Genomic DNA, 19,706 nt, shown 5'->3' on the forward strand with positions numbered 1-19,706 from the left:
GTCATGATTTATTATGAAATATTCGGAAATGTAAAAAATGTGAATTGAAGTTTTTGTATTATAAACGTTGACAGCCGCTGGCCAATATTCAACGATTGATAGATTAATAAAAATAAATGAAAAAATATTATCATATTTTACTAGAGTCCTGTGCCTCGAAAAACCGGGCAAGTGCGAGTCGGACTCGCGCACGAAGGGTTCCGTACCATAATGCAAAAAAAAAACAAAAAAAAGCAAAAAGAAAACGGTCACCCATCCAAGTACTGACCCCTCCCGACGTTGCTTAACTTTGGTCAAAAATCACGTTTGTTGTATGGGAGCCCCATTTAAATCTTTATTTTATTCTGTTTTTAGTATTTGTTGTTATAGCGGCAACAGAAATACATCATCTGTGAAAATTTCAACTGTCTAGCTATCACGGTTCGTGAGATACAGCCTGGTGACAGACGGACGGACGGACGGACGGACGGACGGAGTCTTAGTAATAGGGTCCCGTTTTACCCTTTGGGTACGGAACCCTAAAAATGGACAGTAAGATAGGTACCTATCAGAGTTTTGTTTGTCTAGGTACTACGACCCTTATTTAAAGAACGCGCGTTCTTAAAACAAGGACTGAAAAACCGCAATAGACCGGAAGGTAACCTAAAATAAAGGTTTTTTTTTTTTAATCTTTATTTTTTTTAAGGGGTTTTGTCACGCAGTGACAATGTCACCCCAAAATAAAGGTATCAATTGAATAGGTATCCAACAGAAATGGTACCCGAATAAAACGGCAAAATACTAGTACCTAAAATAAAGGTATCAACTGAATAGGTATCCAACAGTAATGGCACCCGAATGAAACGGCAAAATACTAGTACCTAAAATAAAGGTATCAATTGAATAGGTATCCAACAGTACCGGTTTAAGGGTACCGTTTGGACGGAAGCCTACATTTAACGGTACCGTTTGGGCTAAAGCTTATTTGGATACCTAAAGTATTGATATCAATATGTAATGCTAGTTTAACGGTCGGGTACCTATAAAATAAACAACTAAAGGTCCTTTTATTTAACGGTACCGTTTGAACGGAAGCTTGTTTGGATACGGGTACCGATTGATATCGGTACCCAAATACTAGTTTTAACGGTCGGGTACCTTTGAAAAGACCGGTCAAACCGTTTTTAAAGGTACCTTTTCAGTCCCTGTCTTAAAATAAGGGTCGTAGTAGAAGGTATAGAGTTAAAATTAACAACTCTCTCGAAAATTGCCCCCTGGGCCCATTAAGACGTCACCATAATACAATTTGTATATTAATCAGGTACCCTACGATTTTATCCCTTTATAAATGAATTTAATGTCTGCCCGGCATTACCATAATTAACAATTTGCCAAAGACAAACTTGCAGGAAACAATCCATCAATTCTCGTCGGGAATTCCGGGAATTTTCGAAACCAATTATGCGACAAACGCGGATGGAAGTGGGGTCCGACTGTTCTGGCATAGATTAGAGAAGAGTAGGTAGATTCTAGCAGATATATAACTTTTTAACAAAAACAGTTACATTCTCCAGTATCATCAATCACTTTTGTACACGTAGGGAGATGATGTGATCAAAAAATTATGGAGTTAGAAAATTTGATGAATACTATTAACTACTACTAACTTTAGAAGCTGAAAAAGTGCTGTATGGCTCAATAAGTTATCTACTGCTCACATTGGTATTTTGTAAATATTTCATCAAGTACTTCTTTCATAGTCTGCTAAATTACACACACAAGTGCTAAAATGCCACCTGCAAATGTTTTTTTAAGTAGCGTATCTTACTAAGTAATATGTAATCTGCAGTTTCAGGGCTAAAGGGGAACCTGTAGGGGAGAACTGATTATTCTCCTGAGTGACATTTGGTTGAGTTCATTTTTTCAGTTGACTGGCACAACGATTAGGTATTTGGTAACATAAATTAAAATCGTGTAAAATTTTGTTTTAATAGATATAAGTTTGACACTTGCATTCATTGCCGCTTTACTGCCGCGATTATGGGCATTTTCACTTAAAAGTGTACTATTAACTTTTTTTCGAAAATCCATAAATTTTTCGGTTATCGCTCGCAGACGTATCTGCTCGTTTAAAAATTGGTTTAAGAAATGTGTTTTTAAATCAAACAACTGCTAATCAAAAGCTAATGCTCTAAAAGTTCCAGAGAGACCCATCTTCTCGTTAAACTGATCTGTGAGCCTGAGTTTCTCGTCGGTGCATGCTTTTCGCATCATTTTCATGTAATTGATATGGTCTTCGGTTGACAGCTCTTTTAGCCATTCCTCTGAAATTATACGAATAAGTTTGATGAGAGTCAAGTGCAAGATAATAGCCATAATATTATAAGGTAAGGTAAAATGTAATTAATTATATACTACGGACCAATACATACGTACAAATAAATAGATACGTTAAATTTATATCGACCCAAAGCACTTTGATTAGGAGTCATGTATTCCACTTTTGTCTTCTTCATTTTATCTACTGCATTTCATTTTGATTATAGAATTTGGTCGAATAGTCAAAGTAAAGTTATTGCAATATACATATAAATTCATGTCAATATACAATGCATACATCTTACCATGTAATATCGAGATAGACCTTTCATCTCCTCCTAAATCCTCAGGCAACAATGATTTTGGCACAAATTCGTACAAAGTTTCAATAGTATTATGAACATGAATGCGCGCTGCCAATTTCGCACTGAACACCTGTTTGAAGATGGCGACTAGTGTATCGACAACTTTAGAAGAAGAGAGGATGTGGAGGCCTTTCATTCGTATTCCATAACCTTCCTGGAAAATAAATAAACAAATAATGATTTCTTCATAACTCTTTAGAAAATTACAAAAACTCCTTTTTTGTTATCCGAACATACAAAGGCGTAACGCTTCGGCCACGACATTACGCGACTGGTGACAGCGGCAGCGACAACCATAGGTGGGAACGAAAGGTCCGATCGCTGTATCGCGCTCCAACCTATAGTTATCCCTGCCGCCGTCGCAAGTCGCGCAATGTCGTGTAATACCTTCTTAAAATTGTAGGAAATAAGTAAGTACGTCATAAAGACAACTTTTCATTTTTGCACAGTAGTTATAATGTATTGAAGCAATATTTTTTACGCACCGTTAAAAGTGATATAACGTTTTGAAACTCATAAAGATTTGTTCTTGTCACAAAATCCATGATACTTGCATCTCTATGGTCCACAATGATTATGAATCCTTGGCAATAGTCGTGTAGTTTTATATGTTCAGCTAACTGAAAAAAAAATATGTAATGGAAAATATTCAGTCTCTTGTCAATAAAAAGAACTGATCATTAGGTATGTTTCTGTAAGTTGAATTTTTTAAGCGTCGGAAGGTAAAAAGCAGGTAAACGAGTTAATGAGACGAAAAAATATTCTAAGTAGGTACGTACAATTAAAGTAAATTTAAAGAAATCCAAATGACTATAATGTAGCGGCAACGGTTTTCCTGTTAGCTTGATTAAGGAAATTCTGTAGTGATCCTTCGTTAGTTTTGGTAAATTTATCGTTTTTCTGAAGAAAATAAAATAAATATTTACATTATTTGGTATACTTTTACCTGTATATCATCATACTGAACATCTTATTACTTACTATGGGATCGATCCTAAAAAAGTGATTATTTCATACTTTTTAGCCAATTAAAACTTGAGTTTATGTCTAAGAGACTTCAAAACGAATCTAAATGATAAAATGTATGTAAACTAAAATAACAAAATAATAATAATTCAAGTACGCAGCAAAAGTATCGTTTGGTTTCTAAAATACTTATGTAAGTAAATGTACCTATTCTAACGTTAGGTAGATAAATCCGGCTGGATGTCTTTAAAGATACTAACATGATGTCATGCAGTTCCATTAATTCGTTTTTTGCGTCGGTCTTGTCAAACAATTGTGGTGAAAACGTCCTCATTGTACACATTTTGTCAATTCGTCTCTTAGATATTTCCACTGAACCTTTAGTCGAAATTAATATCGATTCTAAATACGTTGGAGCTGCAACAAAAAGTTGATGTTAATAGCACAACTAAGAGGTGTGTTTATGAATTATTATTTTTTATTTACATAAGCCAACAAGGCCCAATACAAATACCTTACAGACTAACATATATATGTATTTTATAAACTTAAAACTAAACACTATTTATGCGACAAAACGTCGTGGCTCCGTTGCATCGGCTCCTCTTGTGTCGGATTCGGCAGTCTGCCGCGGAACCTCCGAAACACGACACCTTTCGGCCAGAAGTTGACAGACTCGATGGTCTCCCGCAGCGGTTGAAACTGTATTAAATTAAATTGCTATATGCAGTTGAGTCATGTTTTAATGTCGTAAAGTTTACTATCATCCTTTTGTCATGCCTCCTTCAAATATTTCTCGAAACTGTATTAAAATTTTAATATGTAGTGGATTATGTCTAATTTTAAGTTGTAGACCAATTCTGAAACTTGAGGCACTCCTAAGTTTGGCTGGTCAAGTTCGGTGTTGACTAGTGCTCTTAGTTAAACTTATTGCGCCCCCGACTAGTCAATCCTAGGAGTTACTAACTTGGACCCCCGAACTACGGGGTCATCGCGCTCTCAAAATAATATCATAACTTTAAGATACGTGAAATATCACAACTAGATACGATATAGATTATCTAATCCATATTGTATCTTGACTGTTCTTGAATGAAAGTCGATAATTTCTATATCAGCCTTTTCGTTTAGGTCCGAAAAATTAAGTTAAGTAAAAAATTCTTCACAATCTGTTGGACATCCCAAATCTCTTAAAGCTGTTGGACATCCCAAATCTCTTAAACAAATTACGGTATAAGAAGAGGCTATAATTTATTTAATAAAAAAAAAAAAGTTAATCTTACAGCTATCATACACCTCGACCCACATTAATAATGTCAGTGTTTTATATAATTTAATCGTAATATTTTGTGAACATAAACTCACTGTATATTTTCTTGACAAAATGTGTCTGCTTCAATATCCATTCCTGGAGTAAATCGACTGCTTCATCCATCCTTCCCGGGCTTTCCAATTTACAAGCTGTTTTAACAGCATTCAGGGTATCCGGGTGAAATGTTATTAATTGATTCCTTACTGTTGTTCCCATTTTGAAAATCTGTAATAATCGGCAATTTTAGTCAGTTGAAATCAGCCGTTTCTAGAAGATTTTTGATGTAACTTTTTTTGGGAAATTTTTACCACCATTTATAGATCCGAATTGAACTTTTACGTCTTGTTTTTTATACAGTCATGTGCTCATGTGGTCGTGCATTTATATGTGATACTTAATATATGAAGTATATGAACGACTATTGAGCAGACGTATACCTTCTCTTATATTTTTACTGACATAACATTACCAGTATATGAACGACTATTGAGCAGACGTATACCTTCTCTTATATTTTTACTGACATAACATTACCAGATGTCTTTCCCTTATCTTTTGTTTTGTCTGCTATAAGAAAGATATTTAAGTATACAAAACGCTCTCTTCGGACAACAAGTCGTGATAGATTGAACTGAGGTTATTTTTATTATTTTAGGCAGGTAGGTATTCAATATTGCGCAGGTAAAATGGAAAACCATATTCGGGCCGATTTGTGGTATGTGCTTTAGTAAGTTTTGGGATGCTTGAAATTTAATGAACTCAAAACTCGACCATTTACCGAGTTCAAATTTTCATGAAATAGGTATTACAAATTAAATAGGTATTAAATCCGCATTAAATCAATGAACTGTGATCATTATTCATCGACCTATACCTACAAAGTATACAAACTGTCTTTTTAAGTCAAAGTATAAAAAAAAACGAAGCGGAAAAATGTATCACCAACCGCTATATTTATTATTTACTAGGCATGCATCATGTACTGCTCGGAAACGTGGGAAGTGTTTTTCCTAATACCTATTGCTATTTTTTACTACAATGGTTACCATTGTTAGCTTCATCTTCATTTTATGCGTTTCTGGGGATTTTTTATCCTTGTCGGTTTTAGATACGTCTTCATATAAGTAATCTTTATTCGTATGGCATCATCGTTCAGTTGTTTATATCATATAGTCATTTAAATGTTCTATATCCAGTGGAATACGTCACTATCACTATCGAGGGTAAACAAGTTTGTAGTGTAACATTGTAAATCCAGGTAATCGGTCAGTGGCCTGGACCTTTTCTATGACGTCTTTTGCCATGTACCTGCCTACTCTAAGTTTCGTCTCAAGATATAAGGAATAAATACCACCGTAAGCGTAATTTAATTTGATAATCTGTCTTAGAAATGCATTAATGTTAGGAACCTAAAACTGCGTCCTTTTGATGCTTTAATCATGTTTAATCTTCAATTATTTTTTTCTTTTGTGGGTAAATTATTTATTAATTAAGAGACAAGAGATTTTTGTACTGAAACGCAACCTCCTATTTACTATTCTTATTGCACATACTCTCTTTTCATAATATAGAGAAGATTCAGAGCCTCTCAGGTCTAGTTTCTCAAATGCTATGAAGTGTCTAGGTGCTATACAGTTATTTGACTACTCTTTGCAAAGATTATGCATGCCAGGGACGCGACACTTATCTCGCCTGTCGCCGTGCATCACCGACGACTCGGCACTATGTAACTGTCGCGTGTCGAGAACACTGAAAGCATGGGTTAGTGGAATGAAACGTGCAATATAAATGATCTATAAAATTAAATTAAATTAAAATTCATTTATTTAAACTATAAATAAACTAACAGAACCCTTATATATTAACATAGTTTTTTTTATATTGTTAAGATAGATTAAAGTTAAGATAGTTATATTTAGATCAGGTGTATCTTAAGTTTTAATAAGATAACAGTGCTTATAGTAAAATGGTCTACTGTACGTATGATATTTAACTTTGTAACTTTATTTTACTACTAATTTATTGAATATTTTGTATAAAAAAATCAGTATTAAAATACTAAGTGCAATTTAATTTTTTAAGTTTATCTTCTTCCTTTCTGACATAAATGAAAAATAAAGTTTATTTACAAATAGATATACGTGTTTAAAAAACAATGCAATATAAAATAAATCTGCTCGCCGACTTTTGTTTACAAATAATAGTACTTACCGTTTAGAGTGAATCAGAAAATAGTACCAAATATTGTGAACAATTATCCTTGTACACTCAAAAACAAGCGTTAACAATGAAAATAAAAACTAAACAAACTTCCGTGTGCCAAAAACATTCTGATAAAAGCTATAACGAATATTTTAAAATGTTATCTGAGCAACACAACGTGTTTGTCACTGCAGAAAATATGAGCGATTTTTCCTCGGCACAGCTCGCTTTATGGTTGCCGATTGTAATTCAAGCAATCTCGTATCTTATGTAGCGTTGTTGAATAAACGACCTTATGGTTTTGAAATAGGACTACATGGTTAAATGCGACGAACAAGGTGGTTATGTCGTTTCAGTTTTAAACAGTTTATATTGCACATTCGGCGTCACTGCGTTCGTGTTGTTACATACTAACTTTTCAACTATTGGATTTTGTTGCCAGTACATGATCAACATTTACGAGTTTAAATATTAAAAATTTTAGTCATGAAAAAAGTAAGGTTCTTGTTTTTTAGGGTTCCGTACCCAAAGGGGCTATTCATAAATTACGTCATTTAAAATTAGGGGAGGGGTAATTCTGAACATCAAATGATGGTAGCATGACGAAGGAAGAAACATGGTCATTCGAAGCATGATTTTTGGATGATTTTAGGGGGGCGAGGGGTCAAAAATCGCCAAAAATCGATGAGGTAATTCATGGACAGCCCCAAAGGGTAAAAACGGGACCCTATTACTAAGACTTCGCTGTCCGTCTGTCTGTCACCAGGCTGTATCTCATGAATTGTGACAGCTAGACAGTTGAAACTTTCACAGATGATGTATTTCTGTTGCCGCTATAACAAATACTAAAAACAGAATAGTTAAAATAAATATTTAAGTGGGGCTCCCACAACAAACGTGATAGATATTATTACTGTTTTTTGTGTGTGTTGTGTGTGTTATGGTTCGGAACCCTTCGTGCGCGAGTCCGACTCGCACATGGCCGATTTTTTATATCGTCGTACGTATGATATGAGTCAATATTTGTATAGTGTCCATAAAAGGCTATCCTATACCTGGTTTTGTTACAATTTTAAACACAGTATAATAGATTAAACTTAAGTCCCTGGAAACACAAGTCTAGATTTAGCTACCCAAGATAATTAAACCAACGTTATACATACTAAACCTAGTCTCAAGGATTAGCCCCGTTTTAAAACAATGTTACACTGAGACCTAACATCCTTTATGTAACAGTTACAAAGAGTAATGACCAGAGGAATAGACTTAGCCCCGAGAAAATTCTTTTGTACGAACTGCATAGTCCTACAAATGTAACTTTGCGTTTGACTTAGGATTAACTCACATACGAAAGCCGGAAATTTACTAAGAGTTTTAGATTCGGTTGGGTGAAAAGTTAAGTTTGTTCTAAAGATATGTAATGTATAAAAACATGCATAGTTCTGCCACTGCATGCTTTGTAGGCATTAGATTAGATGTTCTCTGTCTTGTGTATTAAGGTTTATTTTTAAGTAAACAATAAGCTGAGTTCATTTATTTCAATATTTTCACCATATTGTGTAAAAGGCAGACTAGCATGAATAAGTACTAAAACTATGTATATACCTAAACAATGCAGATACCAAAATGTTACAAGAAATTCAAAAAAAATTTAAAAAGAAAGTCAATACCTATGCAAGTACATATATTTACAGAATAAAATTAATGTGTTTAGTAAGTACGTAGTTATTATGTACAGTCGTAACAGTCGCCATCAGATATATCGGAGCGGCCTAGTCGCTCATAAATATCTGAACACGACTCAATTGCGAAGGATTTTGATTAACTTGGCCTTTTAGTAGGTTTTTAGTTTCATTTAAGCCCAAGTTCATCTATCTTTCACAAACTCTGCATTATTAAGTTGTTTTACTTGTGAACCGCGAGCTGAATTGCATCCAGTCTACGTATTTATGCGGCTAAAAAATAATTTACATGAATACAGACTACTGAACATAGATGCAATTTTACTATTAAATATTGAGCGGCGCTCACATAAGAGAGCAAATATGTAGTGACCGCGACGCCGACGAGTCTTCTTAATGCTTTATCTAATGGTTGGTGATCTATGTCTAAATTATGTTTGATAATACCAAAAAGAATAGATGGTATAGAGGGGTCCTGTCATAGTAAATGTTGTAGTCACTGTAAATTTACTGCCATCTATCGACACACGACTATAGCTCAAAATAAACACGTATACAATTATCAAAAAATTTATATATGTATATGGATAAATGATTTGTATCTCCTTGGATATCACGGGCCTATAATCCCGGTTTTTTGATAGGCTTGCGTGGGGACACAGATCCAACACGTAGAGGCCCCTTGGAGAGCTTTTATGTCATGTAGAACGCCTGCTGGAACCCGTTCACAGGTGCAACAATAGACACCCGTGAACCGGTCTCAGCAGGCATTGGGACTATTGTAGCAAAAGTGGATAGTATACCGGTCTATGGATTGAAGTTTGGGTGGACAATGAGACTGGGCTATTGTAAAGAATTCGGACACCTGCCATAACAATGCTAACACACGTTATCGAGGCAGGTGGTGACTTGCCGCCGACTAGATGGGCCCCTGAAACTGCCGTCGTGAAGACGACCAGGGGCAACATCGGTGTGAGCGGCTCAGGGGTGTCGAGAGGTGTGCGCCGCTTTCTACCCAGTGGCTGTTACCAGCCACTGTGCCAACTCGCGTCTTATGCATCTTTCACTTCCACCCCTGGAGCATATAGCTTTAGCGACTCCTCTCTGGACGGCCAATTAAGGCAAGCCAGAGCTGAGAGTCCTGCGGGTCCCCTTGGGGTCCACTCCGACCGACGAAGACACGCCGGAGACGGAGACCCTGACCGACTCTCGGGAGCACTCGGGTCCGTGGGGTCGTTACTCCCCAACAGCTCGCCACAAGCTGCCCTGCCATAAATATATGATAAATGATTTTATTATTATTATATCATTTTGACCCATGTTCATTCACTGATATCTATGTGTTAAAATTGTTAAATATGAAACGGTGTCGTCACGCCATCTAGCCGAGAATAGGCCAAAGGTGTGTACGCCATCTATGCGAGAATGACTTTTTTTTGATTTCCGAGGCATGTTTTTTTCTTAGACTTTATTCATTATACGAAGTTACATATGTCTTTGATAATACCAAAGACACATTTTCAGTCTAAAATTTTCTCGAAATATTGAATAATTTATCAAACTTATTAACGACTTTCCAATTTTAATCTACCTTAATCCCACCTTAATAAAACTTTAACGAGAGCAAGTTTAATAAAATCTCAATATCGTTTCTTATTTACTTACCGGGGAGCCTTGAAACTGGTTTCTGCCAACTTTCGTCCCAAGTATCGTAGCAGCAAAAAAATGTAAGAAACTAAACTATAACAAAGGGAAAGAAGTTTTTGAACGCAAAGACACAACTTTGCCGAACAAAACTTGCCTCTCTTTGTGACACATGGCATGGTCAGAATGCTGAAGTTTTTTCTTTGTAACTCGATACTGTTTTTAATAAGAGACAGAAATATCAGAAAAGGATGTCTATGATAAGACATGTTGACAAGAAGAATAATTTTGTGGATAGTTTGTAGCAAAGACATATTTATGTAACTTCGTATAAGATGAATAAAGTCTAAGACAAAAACGTGCCTCGGAAATCAAGAAAAAGTAATTCTCGGATAGATGGCGCACACACTTTTGGCATATGTTTGGCTAGATGGCGTGGCGACACCGTTTCATATTTAACAATTTTAACACATATTAGATATCAGTGAATGAGCATGGGTCAAAAGAATATACATACATACATCACTGGCTCAGTGACCCAAAGAGGATCTTGGCCTCTGACACAAGAGAGCGCCATTCTGCCCTATTCTGCGCCACTTCACGCCAGTTGGGTATTCCGAGTTGGGTCAAAACTATATAAAAATAATAAAATCATTTATCCATATATACATTTTTTTGATCATTTTATACGTGTTCATTTTGAGTTATAGTCGTGTGTCGATAGATGGCAGTAAATTTACAGTGACTACAACATTTACTATGACAGGACCCCTCTATACTATCTATTCTTTTTGTATGTACTAAGTGGAATCTTTATTTGCTGTAAAGTTGGATTTTGAACCAAATCAGTAATTTGGTGTGTTAAAATAATGATATACGCCTCAAAGTTCAAAATTTTTATTTGCAAGAACGTAACGTATTATAAATAAAAGATTACGACTAAAATCAAAATGCACAGAAAATCTTTAATTTAATTTAAATTTTTCAATTTTCACGGATTAATTTTTGAACTTTGTCTATCGTAAAACAAACATCTGAAAGTTATGGATACCGCACAATCGACCCTTATAAAGAACTGACCCACATTCCCAACTCGTGCCTACTAAAATTGAACTGACCCACATTCCCAACTCGTGCCTACTAAAATTATTATAGCCCTTTAAGTATTCGGCACTGAAATCGAATCGTTACGTTTCGGTCCATTATCTCTTTATGTGTCGACAGGAAAGGTCGAAGCGATTTTTTATTGTCAATTTTAATGGTATTTCTTATTCCTTGTTATCTTTTTTATTTTCTTTGCTAAAATGTCCCACTGCTGGGCAAAGGCTTCCTTGATCTTCACGACTCCCGTTGATGTGCTTTTTCCGGCCAGCGTCTAAGGAATGTCATCCCTCCGTTATCCTCCCGCCCTCTTCTAGTCCTCGTTTTCTATAAGTTATTTCCTAGACGAACAATAAAAATAGACTAAAGGTGACAGTCCATTTCCAACGACAGCTGCACTACTGTTCATTTTACTATGGAAATTGACAATGACAGCGACGCTATATATATTAATTATTGATTATGGAATAAATTCATTCAATGTAATATTACAGTGTACAAAAATATAAATATGTAGTAAAATTAGTTTGTAATTAATATGTAGTAAAAGTACTTTTTTGCTGAACATTTTGAAATCCAATGTCAAATATAAACAACAAACACATACACACTCTATACCTTTCTAATATTAATCCAAGCAAACAATCCGAAGTCAGACCTTTGTCCGAAAAATTAACCCTTTACCTACGGGCTATTTAATCGCTCCGGCACCGCCCAATACGGGCATGTTTTGGCGAGAGTCAGCGGTTAGGCATTATTTCACTTACTTGTAACTTTTGATGTATTACAGCTACACACTTAAAACTTCACACACACAGTAAGTATAATGTGCTTAATCAATAAATAATCACTTGGAGTAATAATATTCACTATTTTTTCTGCTATCAAGCAATATACCAGTCACTAAGAAATTGAAGATTTTTAAGTTACTACTCGCGGATCTCACAAGTTTACGTTTAAAAACATTAGTTTATAATATACTTAACACAAATAAACACTTAAATAACGATAATTATGAAATTAATGCATAAAAATCAATCACAAAAAACGTTGCACGAAAACAATTTGCCACTTATGGAAAATAGTGATGTGCGTCTATCGACACATTTGTCGATATATCGATAACCTAGTAAATGTTAAACTGAAATTTAACAAGTTAGGATTGTGGTGAAATTATTATTAGGTACAATAGTACCTAATAATGATTTCATAACATGTTAAATTCCAATATATGAACCAAAAACGGTAAAAAACACTAAAAATAACACTCCAAACACTCCCACGCCGTACTCTCATATCGACAAGAAGTTGATGAAATTTGAAAACAACACTATTGTCCGCCATATTGAATTCAATTATTAGCACCTCTGTAGTACGGGTGTCAACTCCAGTTGCCAGCAAAAAAGCGGTAATTTTAAAATTATGTTTATGACAGAGCCATCTACCGAAATATTATGATATTTTTTTCTTTGTATCTATACTAATCACAGTGCATAATGTGACCGCTATTACCAAGCCAACAAGGTCTCGATTTGTTTAAAAAAAATGTTGAACATGACCATTACTTCGATCAACTATAGTTGACACCCGTACTGCAGCGGTGTTGCCTTACTGGCAACTCTGGTTGACACCCGTAGGTAAAGGGTTAACCGAAGGCGACTCCGATGGTTTGGACACGTCAAGCGCCGAGAATCCGAACACATGACGCGTACGGTGCTAGATATGTTCCCCATACAATCACGACGAGAAAGACTCCGACTGACATGGCTGGCAACAGTGAAGAGGGATATGGAAGAAGCCCAAATCATACCTGAGACGACCCAGGACCGTGAAGCCCGGCGAAATATAAACTAGGAGTGCCGCCCCTAAATAATGGGAAAAGGACAAAGCCTCGTCTTCTCGCAAAGAGAAGAAGAAGAATCCAAACATATAATTAATCAAAACATATTTCAACAACCGTACAGAAATTGTAATCAATTAGCAATACATGTTGAATTATTGTGTTCGCTATTCACTCGACAACAAGACAAACATTTTTCCCGCACCCGGTCCCGACAGTCCCGTGCATGATTTACGAAGCAATTTATTATTATTTTCATTCGTTCTTTGTTTCGTAATTGCGAAAATCACACATTCTTTACGCTTGCCCTGTTTTTATGAACATTTAATTTTATTTATTTTAAACAACCCTCTAACTCTCTAACAAGCGGTGTGGCCGAGTGGATATGAGTCTGACTTTCTATTCGGAGCTCGCGGGTTCAAATCCTGGCTCGTACCAATGAGTTTCTCGGAATTTATGTACGGAATATCTTTTGATATTTGCCGCTAGCTTTTCGATCGTATGTGGAGGGTTAATTAAAAAGGTGTAGGTATGTGAAGTCCCCAATCCGCATTGGGCTAGCATGGGGACTATAGCCCAAGCCTTCTCGCGCAAGAGTAGGCCTGTGCCCAGCCAATGGGACGTATATAGGCTGAATTACTATTATTTAAACAACCCTCTAATATATTATGGTTGACGACGGGTATATAAAATATACATTATGTAGATTCTTTCAGGGGCTTGTGGGCTTAAACCGTCGAGCCATTTCGTTGTCGGATAACGTACGCTTGGAAGTCATTAACCATACAGTTAAATAAAGATAGGGTGTACGTATGGTACCCTACGTAAAATAATAAAGGCATTTTTAAAATGTTCCTGTTCGCTGTTATACATAAAAAGATAAACGCAACATTTTATGACGAATAACAATAAATATAAAAACCTGTAACGCGACGCCTTTTCAAGGTATAATGAAAGAATTTTAATACAAAAAGTATACATGTATTTTTGCTGAAGTTTTCAGTATGAATAAATACTTTTTGACAGTTACTCAACAATTTATATACTTTGCAAGTAAATATACTAATTAAACATGAATCATTTCCACACTAAGTACCAAGGTAATAATTATAACTATTATAAGCAAAATCACTAAGCAATATTTTCGTGAACGTATAAGTAATGGTATAATAGTTACAATTCAAGCACGTTCTCTAAAGGCCAATTCGAAACTAACATTTTTACATCAAAATTACGTCTGTTTGTGTTATCATTGTGCGCCTCGCTCGCTCCAATAAAAGTACGATTGAAATTCAAGCGTTAACTGCACACACATCCATGTTTAAGTACCTAAGTAATGTTTATTAAGAACAAAGTCAGATGTTTGCGATCAACTATAAAAAAAAAAACTTAAAAACAGGTCCAAAGGATTTATCAAAAACTGTTATCTATTCCCTAGACATTATGACGAAGTTAATGCTCCATAATTTACTATTCCAACATATTACGAAGTCTGTTTTTTCTCAGCTTAGCTAATTTATTTTCAAACTTCCCCAAACAAAAAGCAGATGCCCATACATCAATTCTAATTTCCATCCAACAAAGAATGTGTTAAGATTGCAATAAAAAACAACCGCCATAATACAGTTTCCAGAAAAATAAAACACATTGAACAAGGCAATATATCTCGCCGAAACGCGCGTTGGAAATCCGACCGAAAAAAGGAATATTTATTTCGTCCCCTCATAAGTTTTGTTTCCTCAGGCGTTGAATATACAAAGAAACATTTGAAATTAGTATCTGTCCGGAGTACAATGGCCTCATTGTGTGCACAAAGGACAGAACCCAACTATAACACAATTTCTACCATTTTCGCGACGAGGCAGTCAGTCATACAGAAGAGAACTATTGTGGGGCTCCCCTTACAAATGACTTGACGCTCTGTGACTGAAAGTTGTGTTTAGGCATGCTATCCTTTCACGTTAAATGTGAGGGAAACAGCGACAAATGCCTTATTTTTTGACACGTTAGCCAATCACATCTTCTGTGAGATTTGTTTGGAAAGGTAACTTTTTCAAACAAAATATATTTCGTAGTTTATTGCCGTAAATATACTGTCTTCTATGATTAACCTCTGCACTAAAAAGGATACTCATATATATATACAGAGCTCGGAACCGGTTTAAAAAAACCCGCGAATTAGCGTAATTTTTTACAGTAAAAAAAACCCCAGGGTCTCTATTATTTCCCATAAAGTAAATTAATGTTGTAATGTAATTATAAAATTTGTTAATTTTTGTCGGTCCTATATTTGATAGCTCTCAACTGACCAATTAGTCAAATTACTATACATTTATTTACACTGTAATGCCGCATAACATTAATTTGTAAGACATTTATAATATGGACCCACGATGCCTTAAATGAATGAATGTTATTATTATGACCACAAACACTGCTATTAATTCGCTCTGCACTACGCCATAGAGAAATTAGTAAGCATAGAGAGCTCACTCCATACATCAGTGTTATTACCAAAACGCCTATTATTTTCGTAGTCAGCATCTAGCATCAAGTACCGGAATTATTGGTACTGATACTAGACACTAGGATGTCACGTGTGTCGTTTCTGAAAAGTTTATTCCTTAACAATTTACAACTAATAGGGTTAGTGGGAACCATCCCACTTGCACCAGCAAGTGGCCCTTGCACCATCCCACTAACCCGGGGTTAACCGGTTAAACCGGTAACCAAGTGTCAAATTGTACTGGTAACCATGGTAACTCCAGGAGTGATTGGTGGAAGTGGCCCTAAGGAGTTCAAATTAGAGTTCTGGTTAATCCGTTTATAATAATTATTATCTGAACATTTTTGAGCATTAGACTTTCCGTTCGTCACGACATCTATTGTCGAGTAGCAGTATACTGTTAATTACGTCGTCGACTACGAAAATAATAGGCGTTTTAGTAACAAAACTGATAAGAATAAGAATAATTTATTGAGAAAATCTTAATTCTAATGTTACATCACGCTGCTCAATGTGCTCCTGACATCGGCACCTAAATGTGACTTGTTTGCTTGGAGATGGGCGACTGTGTGCCGTGAATGTCTAAAGTTCCGCGAGTTGTCCAGCATTTATGTTTAATGTCTCCTTATATATTTCATGTGTTTGTATACTGGTGTACTTTGCAATGTTTCATCATCATCATCATCATCTCAGCCATAAGACGTCCACTGCTGAACATAGGCCTCCCCCTTATGGGGGGTGAATGCCATAATCGCCACGCTTGGCAGGCGGGTTGGCGATCGCAGTCGAGTACACCGAATTTGAAGGACGCTGCTGGCCGTCCACCGGTGGTCTTGGACGTAGTTTAAGGACATACCCGGGTCCGGGTCTTATCTGTAATGCCGTGTAAATATATTGTTATTATTATTTGTCTCTCTTAAAAACTCACGGGTATATACATCCCGGTCATTTGATAGGCGTGCGTGGGGATACAGATCCAACACGTAGAGGCCCTTTGGAGAAGTTTGCTGTTATGTAATACACCTGCTAGAACCCATTCACGGGTACAAATAGATACCCGTCAATCGGTCCCAACAGGCGTAGGGGCTATTGTAAATATAGTGGAGAAAAGTGCTGGTTATAGTGATGAATTTTGGCTGGTCAAAAGATTGGGCTATTGCTGAGAGGTCCGGACACCTGCCATAACAATGTTAGTACACGTTATCGAGGCAGGTGGTGACTCGCCGCTTACTAGATGGGCCCCTGAAACTGCCGTCGTAAAGACGACCAGGAGCAACATCGGTGTGAGCGGCTCAGGGGTGTCGAGAGGTGTGCGCCGCTTTCTACCCAGTGGCTGTTAACAGCCACTGTGCCAACTCGCGTCTTATGCATCTTTCACTTCCACCCCTGGAGCATATAGCTCTAACGACTCCTCTCTGGACGGCCAATTAAGGCAAGCCAGAGCTGAGAGTCCTGCGGGTCTCCTTGGGGTCCACTCCGACCGACGAAGACACGCCGGAGACGGAGACCCTGACCGACTCTCGGGAGTACTCGGGTCCGTGGGGTCGTTACTCCCCAACAGCTCGCCACAAGCTGCCCTGCGATTATTGTTATTATTATTATTTTGTATCTCCTTTTGGATATCACGGGCCTATAATCCCGGTTTTTTGATAGGCTTGCGTGGGGACACAGATCCAACACGTAGAGGCCCCTTGGAGAGCTTTAATGTCATGTAGAACGCCTGCTGGAACCCGTTCACAGGTGCAACAATAGACACCCATGAACCGGTCTCAGCAGGCATTGGGACTATTGTAGCAAAAGTGAATAGTATACCGGTCTATGGATTGAAGTTTGGGTGGACTATGAGACTGGGCTATTGTAAAGAGTTCGGACACCTGCCATAACAATGCTAACACACGTTATCGAGGCAGGTGGTGACTTGCCGCTGACTAGATGGGCCCCTGAAACTGCCGTCGTGAAAACGACCAGGGGCAACATCGGTGTGAGCGGCTCAGGGGTGTCGAGAGGTGTGCGCCGCTTTCTACCCAGTGGCTGTTACCAGCCACTTATTATTATTTGGAGCCTGTCGTGTCCCACTGCTGGGCAAAGGCCTCCCCCCAACCTCTCCACAAATCCCTGTCAAGTGCTATGTCTGGCCACTCCTTTAAGAAGGAGTTTAGTTCATCCCGCCATCGCCGGCAGGGTCTGCCAGGTCCCCGATTTGAGTTTTCGGGCTCCCACTCTGAAGTGATTTTGCCCCACAACTCATTCGGCATTCGGCAGACGTGACCAGCCCAGTCCCATTTTAGCTTGGCCGCCTTCCGAGCTACATCGACGATTTGGGTCTTGGAGCGTAGCGTGGTGTTCCGGACTCGATCCACCAATTTAACGCCTAATATGCTACGCTCCATGGCTCGTTGGCAAACCCCGAGTCTGGACTTCTGAGCTTTAGTCAAAGACCAAGTCTGTGCACCGTAGGTTAGAACTGGGAGTATGCACATGTCCATGAGCTTCCGTTTGAGTGACATCGGAAGATTTCCTTTCATTAGGTGTTTCATGGACCAATAGCTCCTCCAGGCGTTTTCAATTCGTCTTTCGACCTCTTTTTCCTGGCGCTCCTGGAAGGAGACTAATTGGCCCAAATAAATGTACTCATGGACATATGCAACATGTTCTCCATTTATTTCTATCCTACGTGGTGTGCTATTAAATATATTGTTAATAAATATATAAATCATGCTTGATGTATGGAGTAAGCACTCTATGCTTACTTGTTTATCTATGGCTACGCTTAATAACCGCTATGTTTTTATCAACGTCGCCGTATTGTTGGTAAGAATTATTAATGGCCGTCACGGTTTCATCCAAGACAGACGGCGCATTTGGGGATAATTTACTACAAGGCAATAGTGATATTGTCTCATTAAAGGATGACTCACGTTAGACCGGGCCGTGTCCGGGCCGGAGCTTCCGGGGCTTAGTTTTCTATGACATGGCAGGCGATCACGTGATGCTTTCCATAGAAAACGATGCGTCGGAAGGTCCGGCCCGGACACGGCCCAGTCTAACGTGAGTTATCTTTAAAGCTAGGTTCTTCCAAATCAAACTATTTTTACCTAGCTGATTATGGGATAAGTTTTGATTTTAGCAATCTATAATGTGTGTTAGTAGAATTACAGTCAGAAGTAGAAGTTGCAAAGCGGATGAGGTGTTCAAAATTACCTTGACATGCTCTTATTCTCTTAACAATAAACTTGCGTCAAGATCATTTTGAACACATCGCTCGCTTAGCAACTTCTGCTGCTGACTGTATATGTGGCTACGTTTGTGTCGACAATTACACCGAAGCGTCTAAACTGTGTCGATTCTGGTGAATTTTTCACAGATGATGTATTTCTGTTGCCGCCATAACAACAAATACTAAAAACAGAATAAAATAAAGATTTAAATCGGGCTCCCATACAACAAACGTGATTTTTGACCAAAGTTAAGCAACGTCGGGAGGGGTCAGTACTTGGATGGGTGACCGTTTTCTTTTTGCTTTTTTTTGTTTTTTTTTTGCATTATGGTACGGAACCCTTCGTGCGCGAGTCCGACTCGCACTTGCCCGGTTTTTATAACGCTGGTAGCATTTTACATCTTATTTTAACATCTATTATTAAATTGAAATGTTTATGATTTTACTCTCCATGTCCTGGGTTCGATAAAATAAACGTTAAGCGCAAACGAGATTCATAAAAACATCCAATCAAAAGCAGACATTAAAAGTCTTAATTCCGCTCTAGGTTTCTTGCTTAGGTATATACAATGT

At 37.4% G+C, this 19,706-nt stretch overlaps 2 protein-coding genes across 3 annotated transcripts in view; one reads left to right on the plus strand and one right to left on the minus strand.

The window, feature by feature from the left end:
- LOC134674526 (TWiK family of potassium channels protein 9-like) overlaps nt 1–19,706 on the plus strand; it is a 430,962-nt gene that overhangs the window by 383,326 nt on the left and 27,930 nt on the right. The gene's annotated exons all lie outside the window — the stretch shown is intronic.
- LOC134674548 (uncharacterized) lies at nt 1,950–7,353 on the minus strand. 2 transcript variants are annotated; one of them, XM_063532655.1, is made up of 7 exons: nt 7,153–7,352; nt 4,995–5,166; nt 3,890–4,046; nt 3,443–3,563; nt 3,149–3,283; nt 2,604–2,817; nt 1,950–2,303 (listed from the first exon to the last, which is right to left on the minus strand). In XM_063532655.1, exons 2-7 carry the CDS (start codon nt 5,155–5,157, stop codon nt 2,152–2,154), a joined length of 942 nt encoding a protein of 313 aa, XP_063388725.1. In that variant the 5' UTR covers nt 5,158–5,166; nt 7,153–7,352; the 3' UTR covers nt 1,950–2,151. The 2 variants fall into 2 exon arrangements, with proteins under 2 accessions (XP_063388725.1, XP_063388726.1); XM_063532656.1 differs by lacking the exon at nt 3,890–4,046 and having other exon boundaries at nt 7,153–7,353.

Source organism: Cydia fagiglandana, chromosome 20 (genome assembly GCF_963556715.1).
Source record: "Cydia fagiglandana chromosome 20, ilCydFagi1.1, whole genome shotgun sequence".
In the NCBI taxonomy this organism is placed as follows: domain Eukaryota; kingdom Metazoa; phylum Arthropoda; class Insecta; order Lepidoptera; family Tortricidae; genus Cydia; species Cydia fagiglandana.

Coding starts and splice junctions, on each gene's coding strand:
- LOC134674548 (XM_063532655.1), bottom strand. CDS start 5,157: ATGGGAACAACAGTAAGGAATCAATTAATAACATTTCACCCGGATACC. Junction 4,047..4,994: donor TTTTGTCAAGAAAATATACA/GTGAGTTTATGT, acceptor TTTTTGTTGCAG/CTCCAACGTATTTAGAATCG. Junction 3,564..3,889: donor ATGGAACTGCATGACATCAT/GTTAGTATCTTT, acceptor TATTTTCTTCAG/AAAAACGATAAATTTACCAA.